This window comes from Microchirus variegatus (genome assembly GCF_963457635.1).
Source record: "Microchirus variegatus genome assembly, chromosome: 10".
Classification (NCBI taxonomy): Eukaryota; Metazoa; Chordata; class Actinopteri; order Pleuronectiformes; family Soleidae; genus Microchirus; species Microchirus variegatus.
Window position 1 is genome coordinate 20,673,073 of NC_139811.1, and position 12,524 is coordinate 20,685,596.

At 41.3% G+C, this 12,524-nt stretch overlaps 2 protein-coding genes across 2 annotated transcripts; both read right to left on the reverse strand.

Annotated features, from left to right (window-relative positions):
• Window positions 1–88: 88 nt before the first annotated feature.
• Window positions 89–4,322, reverse strand: LOC310933275 (cytosolic 5'-nucleotidase 3-like). Its single transcript, XM_083896718.1, has 9 exons — window positions 4,199–4,322; window positions 3,223–3,321; window positions 3,060–3,129; window positions 2,911–2,957; window positions 2,160–2,245; window positions 1,982–2,071; window positions 1,729–1,891; window positions 1,428–1,628; window positions 89–1,007 (listed from the first exon to the last, which is right to left on the reverse strand). The coding sequence occupies exons 1-9, from the start codon at window positions 4,199–4,201 to the stop codon at window positions 897–899; spliced, it is 870 nt and encodes a 289-aa protein (XP_083752844.1). The 5' UTR covers window positions 4,202–4,322; the 3' UTR covers window positions 89–896.
• Window positions 4,323–6,461: 2,139 nt separating this feature from the next.
• LOC310933603 (kelch-like protein 11) lies at window positions 6,462–8,951 on the reverse strand (the record flags this gene model as incomplete). Its single annotated transcript, XM_083897121.1, has 2 exons — window positions 6,462–8,046; window positions 8,401–8,951. 2 exons carry the CDS (start codon window positions 8,949–8,951, stop codon window positions 6,462–6,464), a joined length of 2,136 nt encoding a protein of 711 aa, XP_083753247.1.
• Between the last annotated feature and the right edge of the window lie 3,573 nt (window positions 8,952–12,524).

Genomic DNA, 12,524 nt, shown 5'->3' on the forward strand with positions numbered 1-12,524 from the left:
AAATAAAGTTTTTATTAAGAGACAACAGATTTTTTTGTTTTTTCATACACGTGTGCATCAAGTAGCAGATTTTAATCTACGTCCTTTTTTTAAAAGGAAACAAGATTGTTGTTTTCGACAAGTTGGAACTTGAAAGTTTGGAGTGAAGAATGTCTTCCTTGCTGGCACATTGTTTCACAAATGTCAGTCTCAAAGATAAAGGTTTGCTGAAATGCTGAATCACAGACTAGTGAAATATTATTTTCAAAAATGACAGCTAAAATGTGACATTATGTGGGGAACTGAGATTAGGAGAAAAAAAACCTAATTATTTTCCTGAGGTAGCACTTAATTCTTAAAAATCTAGATCTAGATATTTCTGTAGATTTAACCCATGTGTTATTGATCACCACTTACTAGAACTGTTATGTTTTGTAATCAAGAGAAAGAACAGTTTTCATGAAAAATAACACCTGTACTAAAGGACCGACGACAACCAGGAAGTAGAGGATTAACCCAGCTGAGACCAAGCATAAATCTGGTTTCAGGTAACATTAGCTGTAATGTTCTAAACTACATGTTGTCATTTGTGCGTCTTCCCTTTATCATTACATAATTTGTGAAAGCCAAAACTGTCCAACAAAACCAAACCCTCAAACAAATAATAATAATAAAAAACCATCACCCATCACCCATCACCACACATACAGCTAACATGCTGCGCAAAAATGTTCCTCAAGTTTACGTACAGTATGGGCCAAAGTGCAACAATAAAAACGAGATTTAGAAGAATGGACAAGGAAATAAATGTGTGGTGTGTTGTTTGTAAGCTGCAGCAGGAAATATAAAATCCTCATTCAGAAAAGTGTGTGAATCCTAAAAACACTCCAGTACACCACAAACACTCAGTTCTCAGCTCACTTGTTGCCAGTGAGGTAGAGCACTACAGCGTTAGGGACTTCCAGGGTTTCGTCTTTTATCAGCACGATGTCATACAAGTCCAGGTACGACTGCTTCCTCTCCTCTACCTGGAAAAACAAACAGAAGTGTAATGTAAGTAGTCCAACCTAGATTACGTCTCCTGAGTGTTTATGCAACAATTACTACAATTATTTAGTAAAAGGCCTGATAACGGTATGGGTCTAGAAAGAAGTGGATCCTATATTTGAGTATGGATGTAGGGTTTCACCTTCCTATGCGAGTTAGCACGGATGATGGGAGGAAGAAGATGAGGATGAAAAGAACTTTGAACTGTGAAGGGCAGCATTACACCACTCTGTGTACAACCTGCCGGACATTATTGTTATAATAATGAGAGATAAGTTGTTTTTTGACCCATGTGAATATCTTGAGAAATAATACAGAGATTGCTATCAGGAGAACCAGAAAATGATTGAAACATGTAATGATGGCAGAGGCATATGCTCTTGGACCACCTTCTAATTTACCTTGTCATTGAGGAACCCAATCTTGAGGATGTTCTCCATGTCATGCACGCCGTCTGCCATGTTCAAATCCCCCAGAGAGTCCCCCATCAGCAAGACATTAGGCCGTGTGCGCAACTCCTGGAAATGGCCGGTGTTGAGCATCGCACCTTCTCTTTTGTTAAAAACGTGGATCAGCTCTCCCTTGAAGGCTCGCAATATTCCCTGCGAAAGCAAACCAAGACATTGTTCATTGTCTGAAGCTACAGTCCTGCTGTAGGGACGGTGTCGTTCCAATGTGTGGGTTTGTCATGATGCTACTCACGCTCTCATCGAAGTCCATGTAGTTGGAGAAGACTTTGACGTTGGGGTGAAATACTCCGACCTGCTGAATCACCTCCTCCAGAATGTCACCTATTCCAGCAGAAAAGATGAGCAGAGGGATGCTGTGCTCGTGCAGGTGATCAAAGAAGAGCTTAAAGCCCTCTCTATTAAAAAAAAAAAACAGAGAGAACCAAAATATAATGTATGTCAACTTTAAAATTATTTTATGTTCCACTAAGAGGGAGGTTTTTTACCTCAGCTTGGCATCGGACTCTCGTACCGCTGTGGTCAGCATGTCTTTCCTAATCGCTTGCTGTATCAGCAGTTCATGGGCTTTAGTCCACCTGTCCGAGACAAAAACAGAACAGTTATGTCGACACATCTCAACACAGAATATACATTTTTCAAACAACGGATGAATTGATTACTCACCACTCCACCATAAGGGGCAACTTCTCTTCGACGGACCGCGAAGAATCGATTTCTATGGGGTAGTAAGTGTTGAGCAGCTCCTTGAGCTACAAGAGACACAACAATATTCAGCAAAAACATGACTGACTAATAGACATTTAAACAGGAGGAACATGTTTCAGTGCATTTCAGGAATAATATTTTCCCATTTTACTCATGAGATTTTGGGTGGTATGGCCACATGTTTATATTCCTATTCACCCACTAGAGGGCAGGCAGGTTAAATGTGAGAGACTTCATAAATAAGTAAGTAAATAAATAAATAAATATGTGTTGAGATAATTTACTTTCATGAATTGTATCAGTGTTTTATTGCTCAGTATCTGAAAGATGGAAACATGATTCAAGACAAGTAAAATCAAATCAAGCCGATCATTCTTAAATGAGATGCTAAATATATTGTTCAAATATTTCTGTTCACAAATAACAGATCTTAGTCTGATTATGACTCACGTCTACATTCAATCTACTGCTATGCAAACTCTTTTAATCAAAAACACAATTTTGATGAAGATAACACGTCCGTCAACATAATGTGTCTTAAACCAGAATACTCTTTATGTTGTAATTTGTTTGTGTTGGTTAATGACAAAATGTTGTTTACAGGACAGGTGTCTTATTTACTTTGTCTTGTTTTGATTCATGTGTATATTGCTGCCATGTTAACACAGTCACTGACAAATCTGCTCTTACACTTAAGCCTTTAGCTTACCTTGACTTTGCCATCCTCAGAGATAAGTTTGCTGTTGTCAAGAATATCTGCAAATAAAATACACACACGCACACACACGAAAAACAACATTTAGCCAAAACACATCTTTGTATTTCACGACAATTCCCCCCAAAAACAGCTCGACTTACTGTGGCACGTAGGGCACCTTTTGCCATTGTACGCAAACCTGGTTAGGGTCATGTCAAAATCTGAGATCACCTTTTGAGAAAAGAGCATACATAGTAAATATGAATATTTTTCTCAAATTGATGTTCTAACTTTTGGTGAGAGCAGTAGGTGAGTGGGGAGTACCTGCACAGTGTTGGAGCCAGCTTTCATCATGGACTGTAGGATCTCCTGCACCCTCTGAGGGTCCTTCATACACACGGAGGGGTTGGACAACTCTGGGATCTGAGTGGAGAAAATGTGAACCATTGATATGTCAATGACAAAGACAGTGAGTAATGCACACGGTGTCATATAGGCATGGGTCATAGTTTTCCTGACCAAAATGATTGACTATTATTGTAAAAGAAAATAGAAAAGAAAAAATCGACTTAGTGTTAGACCTTCCTTCCTCATTCGCTAGGGCAAATATCAATGTTTTAATTAACGAATAAATGCGCTCTAAAGTAAAACAGCCCCTGCCAGTTTCACTGCTCAAATGAATGAATTAAACTTGGGCGGATGATACCTGGCCAAAGAAAAGGGAGTTGACGGCGGGATAATGAAGGAGAAAGCTATGTCATACGTGTTCAATACATAGACGTTATGCACTTTGCTCTCTGTTGTGAATAAATTAATTATTAATCCTGCACTTTTGACGTTTCACAGACGTTTCGTTTTCTTCAGTAAGGCGGATATCGCTATGTATCGTTATATGAAAGTCTTGCCATATATTTATCAACACAGAATGGTATCGTGGAGCATGTATCGCGTTTCTTATTGAGAACGAAGGCTTACATTATCGCTCACGAACGAGCATGGGTTACCCGACCATATCTAACCCTACTGTACTCACCAGTATGAACACTAAACATGCTCAACTGCCAGAACAATGACACTTCTAAATCGTTACTACTAATTAGGTCAAAGTGTTCTGCGATTCACAACACTTTTAATCACTAACAATCGAAGTTAGTGGCACGGTACAGCTAGCTAACAAAGAAATCAAGAAGTCAATTCGCGAATCAACCCAGCCTAGCTAGCTTAGTAAACACATTCGAGAAGGGTGAATTTTGGGTGCTCGCCTCCCCGGGTAAAACCAAAACTTTGCCAAAATGATTACCATTTTCTTGAGATGCGTGGGGAACAATTCAATAAAAAGATGTATCTTTAGTTTTCAGTCTTGATTGATGCGCGCTGAAGTTCTCTGAGCCGCATCTATCGGGAGCGATCCTGCTGCCTTCCTGTACACTCGTTTAGTGGCGGGATGTTTAGATGCAACACATCCGTGGCAAAATTCTCCCACCATCGTCTGCGGAACTACAATGTGGGACGGTGAGAAATCTTCCCCCGGGGCAAGGGCACTAAAATAAGGTTCCCACTTAATATGTCCGCAGCATGGATATATCATAACAACATCCAGGGTCTGCAGCAGAAACGTGCGGTCCACCACTCGATATGAATTACTTCTATGTTTTGTTTCGGTAATAAATCAAGTTTGCATCATAAATACACTTTTATTATGAGGTCCATATCAACACAGACACTTTTAGTTTGAAATTATGAAAATCCACCCATCCTGAACATTTCACTCCATGAAATATTATGAAAAGGAAGATAGGTAATTTAGCAATTATAAATGGATCGAGTACAACAAACATACTGTAGTAATAGGCGGCTTTGTTTTGAAAGAAGCAATAACAATGTGACCAACATAATGTGCGAACGTATTTAGTTTCATAGCTTGACCAAGTAAAAAATGCAAAGTACTGCTACGTCAAAACTGGTAACTGGTTTTATTATTGTGGCTGATCAATGCAAGTCAATTCCACCAAAGCTTCAAAAGCTAGAACTGAGGGAACAATATCACAGGCTTGTGGCTGGAAATAATTTCTTACCAGGTAAGGCCAACTGAGAAATAATTCATTATATGCACAGCCTTAGAAAACAACTTTAATTGCAAATGATGACATTAGCATTTGTTACATCCAATATTAGGGACACAATGTCAAAATATCACATGCAAATTAAATTACATAGCTTAATCCACTGAATAGTTTGAGTGCTGCTTGTGTTGGTCATTAACATGGAATGAATATCATTTCTGAACTCTGAGTGCTCTCTGCTATAAGTTGGGGCGAGGGTGGCAAGAGACCACAGAGCAGAACATAGCAGATCTCTAACATACACCAAGCTGGCATTGAAGTACAAGAACACAATATTTTACAAAACATTTAATTTGGGGAAACAAATTAGCAAATTGATATTTTTTTCTTTTTTTTCCAAAACTTATTGGGTGTAAGATTTCCAAAATACAATCACCTTGTCTGATATGAAACAAATACACAAGGAAAGTGCAGCTTTAAACCCCATGCCTCTGTAAGACTTTAAAAAACAATTACCATTCATTCAAGAGTTTAATTGCCATTCATTGCAGAGTGACAACACCCTGCAAATGCAAGTCGTACACACTCATATACACATTTTCCATGTACCTTTCTTCAAAATTAATGTTAAGACACCAACAACCAGACTGGCAAAGTGCAAAAGAAAGGAATGTTTAAGCCATTGTTAATGATTGGTGCTAAATGCAGAGGCAAAATGAAATGATTTTGCATTCAGGTAAGTTGAGGGATTTTTTTTTCTGTTGAATATTGCAGCTGTCTCATAATTTCACCTCTTCTGAACTCTGGAGAAACATTTCTACTTTTAAAAAGTTACGAGAGCAACAAAAGTAACAGAAATATACTCTGTAAAGCTACCGAAGATGAACTGCAATCTAAAAGCAAACTACTCTACAGTACTCCAAGAATAATAGCCTCGCTGACTCAAGTCATTTTAAATTATTGAGGCCGCACAGCAACGAGCAGTGCCATTCTAATAGAGCAACTATAATGCAAGTAAGACAGATGTTGCATGAACAGATTGTCACAGTGTTACAGTGGAATGAGATTTCATTAAGCAAGTTGGACTGGATTCAGGAATGCCGTTATTAGTATCATCACAGGCATACAATAAGGAATGTAAAATATCCATATAAATGTATACATATACAGCTTTATACTATTAAACAGGATCTACACCAACATACTTGACAAAAAGGATATTTTGTTGTTGGCTCTTACAGTTTATAACACTCTTATTCACATGTTTACATCTGCCATGTCCTCCCTCACAGAGCACCACGTGCCTGTCCACGTCAGCCATAAACACACCATCATATGAGAGCAGATGGCACAGAGTTCAGGTTGATGAAATGCCGTGTGAGCGCAGCACAAGACCCACTGCAATGTGTTATGTACAAAATGATGATGTTTGCAAGGGCATGGTTTGCAGTGAATCTTCAGACACAGCCATAAGTCTTCTTGGATGGAGTAGACATTGGTTTAACACTCTATCTGTGACTGAAGCTGCCGGCGCAGGGTGAGGGTGCGCCGGTGAAGCTGCTGCATCTGCTGCATGCGATCTCGCTGACGGGCCAAATTCTGGGGCATCGGGTATCGCTGACAGCCATAAAGGAAGCGGTACGGGATGCGGACGTGGCAGGCGGTGGCTCGGCACCGAGGCTGAGGCATGGGTGGCAGCAGCATCCAGCGCTTCCTCTCAGCACAGTAGCGATAAGCCTCCTTACGGTATTGCTTGTCCACATCATCACTGTTCTTCCATCCTCCGATGATGAAGACGTCTTCATCAAAGTGGCAAATGGCTGCACCTTCAATGCTGGTGACCTCTGGTGGCAGACTCTCTAGGATTTCATCAGAGATGCGCACACTGATCTTCTGCCTGGCAACCTCTTCCCGCACTGTGTAGCTTTTGGGGCAGCAGGAAGCCGTGTGGTAGAAGTTAGTGGATGCCACGGCCATTTGAAAGATGCAGTAGTTGTCGATAAGTGGGAGGGAGTCAACGTCTTGCCACTGGCGACTCTCTGTGTCATAACGAGTGGTAACTGTCTTCAGTCCATCCTCATTATCCGTATCGACGGGGGTGCGAGCCGTGACGTAAACATATCGGTCCTCCACACTCACTGCCTTCACATCGCGCAAGATTTTGGGGGCAGACTCCAGATTGTGCCACTTGTCTTGCTCAGGTTCGTAAACACTGACGTCTTTGAAACCTGGACTGAAGTTTCCGTGGCCACCAATGCTGTACAGGATATCCTTAATGCAGGTGAGGCCAAAGGAATGCTTGCGTGTGGTCAAGTTGCTCACCTGCTCCCAGGTGTTGCGGTTGGGGTTGTAACGCTCCACTGTCTTAGCAAACCCTGGTTCCATAGAACCAGCTACATAGATGTGGGACTCTGTGGTAGCAATGGCGTGGCCGTCCAGGTGGTTATGAATATGCGGCAGGTTGACCCAGCGGTCCTCGTAAATGAAGTAGCCGACGCACTCGCTCAGGTAGTCCCCCCCTTCTGACACTCCGCCAACCACCATGATAACGTCCATGTTCTGGCCAAAACGAGGCTGAAAGGAGGCCATGTGGGAAGACCAGAGCTCCATATCGGCTGATTTGAGGTTTTCAAAACGAATAGCATGGCCTTCCACTGCCTCTGACACCAGCCGGAGACAAGCCTCATTGGCAGCCACCAGGCGCTCAGTTTTCACCACCCTGGTCAGGTAGGTGGGCTTGATTTGGGGCAGTCTCAGGAGTCGAAACAGCTCCTCGAAATAGCGACCTCGCTCCTCCGCGTTCTTCTGCACCCACTTCACCACTGCCTCAAATAGCACCTCCTCTGAGTCCACTGTGATCTCTGCATCGGAAAGCCAGTCACGGACCAGGTGAAAGGGCAGGGTGTAGAACTCCTCATCCTGGATAACCTTGTGAAAGTTGCGTCGGATCATGTCTGCAGCCCGTAGAGCCAGCTGATCCAGGGTGTACATGTGGGCTAGACTGTGGACAGCCACACAGTTGGTCAAGCTTAGCTTCTTCTTAAGGAACTCGCCACAGAAATCCTTCAGCTGCAGCAGGAGGAACCTGATATGGAGAAACATGGTACAGCATGTCAGAGACAATGAACGGCTCATGTCAGTTAAATAATTCTACCCTGTTTGGACAAGTTGGGCAGGGTCAGTCTGGTTTTCTAAACGCAGAGCACAATGCATCGTCATGATTTGACTAGAAGTACGCAATCAGGTAATGGTGATTAAATCCGAAAGGAATGCAGCACAACAGATGTCAACATTACATATGTCAAACAAACAGAGAGAAGGAATGGCTGTCTGAATCGTAAAGGAGACAGGGATGCAACATCAGGATGCTAACTGCCGTGAAACACCACCACAAACCAGCTAACCGTGTTACTGTATCACACAGTAATAAACATCATACCTGTCAGCTAGCTCCAGCACCTCATGTACATTGCACGTACTGACGCGTATTTCACCGATGTACATGTACTGGATGACACTCTCCACGGTCTCCGGGTCCGGCCCGAGCTCCGAGCTCCATTCCTTCAACTCTACTCTCCCGGACAGGGACTCGGAGAACTGTCCACCCAGCAGGGGCGGGAAATAGTCCGTGGCTGCAGCCAGGACGGACCTGTGGGCAGAAAACTCGCAGCTCTGGACGCTGCCGGTGGCCGCTCCGCTGCTGAAGGCCAACGTCACGTCGCAGAACAAGCCCTGCTTCCTCTGCTCGTTCTGCCGCCGAGTCAGCTCCGAGCAGTGCGAGGAGGAGGTGAAGTCCTCGGCCTCTTCCGCGTCCCCGTCTCCAGCCAGAGCACTAGGTGAGCCGCTTCCACCACCGCCACTGCTGCTCCTGTTGGAGTCCTCCGGGTTGGGGGCCGCCGCTGCCATCGCGCTGTCGGCGCTGGAGGGGAGCACAAATTGGAAACGCGGTGAATTAGTGGGTGAAAGGAGGCGACATACGCAGTCACACATTCATGGAGTCAAAACAGAGGGCGGCTGCGAAGTACGTTTCTTATTCGTAGTTGCCACAGCCACGACTTAAAGGGCAACACGTCTAAAAAAATAAACACAAAATACCGCTATTTGTTTAACGTGACTTTAGTGATTTAAATAAATATGTTTGACATTGAAATAAATGTTTAATTGGTCAAGAATAACATTACAAATAAGGAGAATAAATAGTGGATAATTAAATCTAACTGAATAACACAACATTACAGAGTCAAACCACCGAACCAGCACAGGCTGCCACTATAAAAACGTTTTTTAAGCTGGTTATTACTTCTTTTGAACGAAGTCTTCAAATGGAATCATGGGGAGTTGTTTTTGTTTTTTAACACTACGAACGAGGAGCCAACTTCAGCTTGGTAAACACAGACACACTGACAGGCGCAGTACGTGAAGACACCTATGACGTCGCAGTCTCACTGTACACACATACTTTCAAGTGTTGACACTTTAAAGCTGTAATGTGTCAACTTCACAGGACCATAGTCAACTGGTTTCACGCAATGTTCAATAAGCCGAGCATGTTCTCAAGCTGAGGGAGGACAATTTAGAAATACTGATCAACTCTATATAACAGGGTATGTGACAGGAATGGAGCCGAGGAATTTTCACCAGAGTTTAGAGAAAATAAATGAAATAATAATAATTAGAGTCACCTTATCTCGAGCTCCATTGTAATCTAATTTGACTGTACAAGTGTGTGAAGTATGTGTGAGGAAGAGGATGATGATGAAAGAGCTAATGATCTTATTGGGAATAAATCTGCCTTCTGTGAAAAGTCCACAGCGGATTTTGTTTAACCATATTTACACCAACACCACTGTATTGTCACCTGCCTAGGGACTACAGACGTAAACAGAGGTGGAAAGTAACGAAATACATTTACTCAAGTTACTGTATTGAATACTTTTTTTTGTGTATTTTGTATTTTTTAAGTACAATTTTAATTTTGTATTTTACTTGAGTACGTATTGACTCATGTATTGTACTTAGTTACTTTATAAATCCTATCCGTTACTGAGTAAAAATAAAAAATGAAATAAAAATGAAATAAATAAAATAAATACATTTTAACGTCACAAGAATATTTTCTCAAGTGGTACTTTGTAGAAAAAAGTTTGTTTGCAGAATTCAGCACGAGCGGGAGAGGAAGTAGAGAAATTAAACATCCGGTTTACTCTTCAGAATAAAACAGCGTGCTCCCTTTTATTCTGCTGCATTTGTTGTGTTTACAACATATAAAGTGTATTTCTGTGCGAGGAGTACCGCGAGAAAAATCTAGTCTCGTGACTCGAGCTGTCCAGCCCATGCGGTAGACGCAAGACGCAAGTAGTGTAAATTGGCGGAGCTGTGCACATTCATTCCACAGCACATCTTTCCTGCAACCAGAATATTTTGGGGGTATTTCTGGGAAGTTGTCAGCCAACGGTACAGAGATGTTGTACAGTCGGTGTCTGCAGAAGAGTGTTTAGTGTCAAATGAAAGAATTTAGTGGAGGCTGTGCACAAAGACATGCAGCAGTCCTCCTGATACCGAACCGAGCCGAACGGTATAGTGGAAAAGCGCCATTAGTGACACTATGTGCATATAGTCCATCATCCCTGGATCAACTCTGTTGACCATAAACTACAGAAGTGACAGTATCTCGCCACTAGATTGCAGTTTATCACTGTATATGCATCATGCGATGAATGAAATTGAGATTGAAATATCCAAAATGATCCCAAAATGTCCATGAAGAGAAAGATTGATGCAGATGGAAGGCAGTTTCAAGACAAATGGGAAGGCGAATACATGTTTGTGCTTCAAGGAGAAAAAACGGTATGTGGTATGAGGCCGTGTCGGTCGTCAAAGAGTACGATCTATGTCGGCATTTTGACACCAAACAAGGAGCCAAGTTTGGCAAAGTTCGCCTTCAAGGAAAACAACAAATTGTCAAAGAATTAAAAGGCAAACTGTGATCGCAGCAGAATGTGTTCACAAAAGCCATAACCTAAAAAGTGAAATCTAGCTTTATTGTGGCTGAAGAAATAACCCATGCTTCAAAGTCTTTTTCTGAGGGTGTGTTTACATTTAGTTACATTTATTCTGTCTTACAGTTACATCTGGCCCTTTGAGGGCAACCATTATGCTGATGTGGCCCTCAGTGAAAATGAGTTCGACACCGCTGCCTTAGAGAAATTTTCTACTTTTGCAACCCAAATGGTCCAAAAAGTGATAAGGTCTCATTGGAGCAGAAGTGGTCTTTCAAAATGTGTTACTTAATAATAGCAGGCGAAGAAGCACAGTCACAATTTAATAATAACAATCGATGATGTGGGATTAGGCGTGCCAGTGAAATCTATCATCTAGACACATGCACATAATTATCTAGCCGCAGACACACCTACAAGAAAGGCAAACATTACACCTGTGACGCACAACTTTAAATTTCCACAAATGTTTTTCAGATAACACTAACGTAACAAAGACAAAGAAGAGCATTTGAAGTTAATTTAGGATGGAGAGCAATGATAGACTTCAAAGTCGTGGAACGTTAGAGGTAGACGAACATAATCGTCCATTTTAAATCATCAACTAGAGAAAGCAATAAGGTAGGGCAACTTTGATCGGTGTTAAATCACTGGAAAATGGGATTAAGAACTTGATATTGTTGAGGGCAGCATTGCATCATTATCGGTGTACAGCCTGCGGGATATAATTAGAAGAAAAAGAAGTTACCAACTTAACAATTATATATAACTGTATTAGGTCAGTTAAAGTTGACGAAAGAAAACACCTCACAGGCACTCGTATGCAAAACCAGAATTAAACTATAGCGCTTTATTACATTACATCAATTACATTTGATTACACAGCTGTCAACGAACAACACATTAGTACAGAGGCACAATCTGTTCACATTAAAAAACAAACAAACAAACACACACGCTGTGACAACACTGATGTTTCGAGATGTTCACAGACCTTTTCCACAATGTTGTCACGTTCACATAAAGGTTGTTACCAGTGATGGCTGCAGCATAATATATAATATTTAATTTGAAAGTGGAGAATTGACTTGTCTAATGTCTAAAGTGTAATCATTGAGGATAGATTACTGGATACAGACGTAGAGATCTGGAAGGTGTGTCCGATTCTTGAAGGTGAGGCTTGTACCGTATTTTTTTTTAAAAATTGTATTAATAGTTTCATTAAATAGACCATTATAATAACGGATGACACGTTAAACTCTTGGCCTGGTATGAACTCTAAATTCTATTCTCACTCGTAGCATATTAATCATGAGACAATATAGTTTATATATACCATTTGGCTGAAAATAACAAAAACATGATCATCTTTTTGCAGATATTTTTCCTACAGTAGATCAGATCATTACCATTTTGTGGGACGCTTTAATCTTTTTAAACAGCTATAGAAATAAAAATGTATGCATAATATATAAAATGATGTACCTCTTATGAAGAAAACCTCTAAACTTCCATCTAAAAGTGCAATGAAAATAGTTTTGATCCAGTTTTAATCTTCACTATG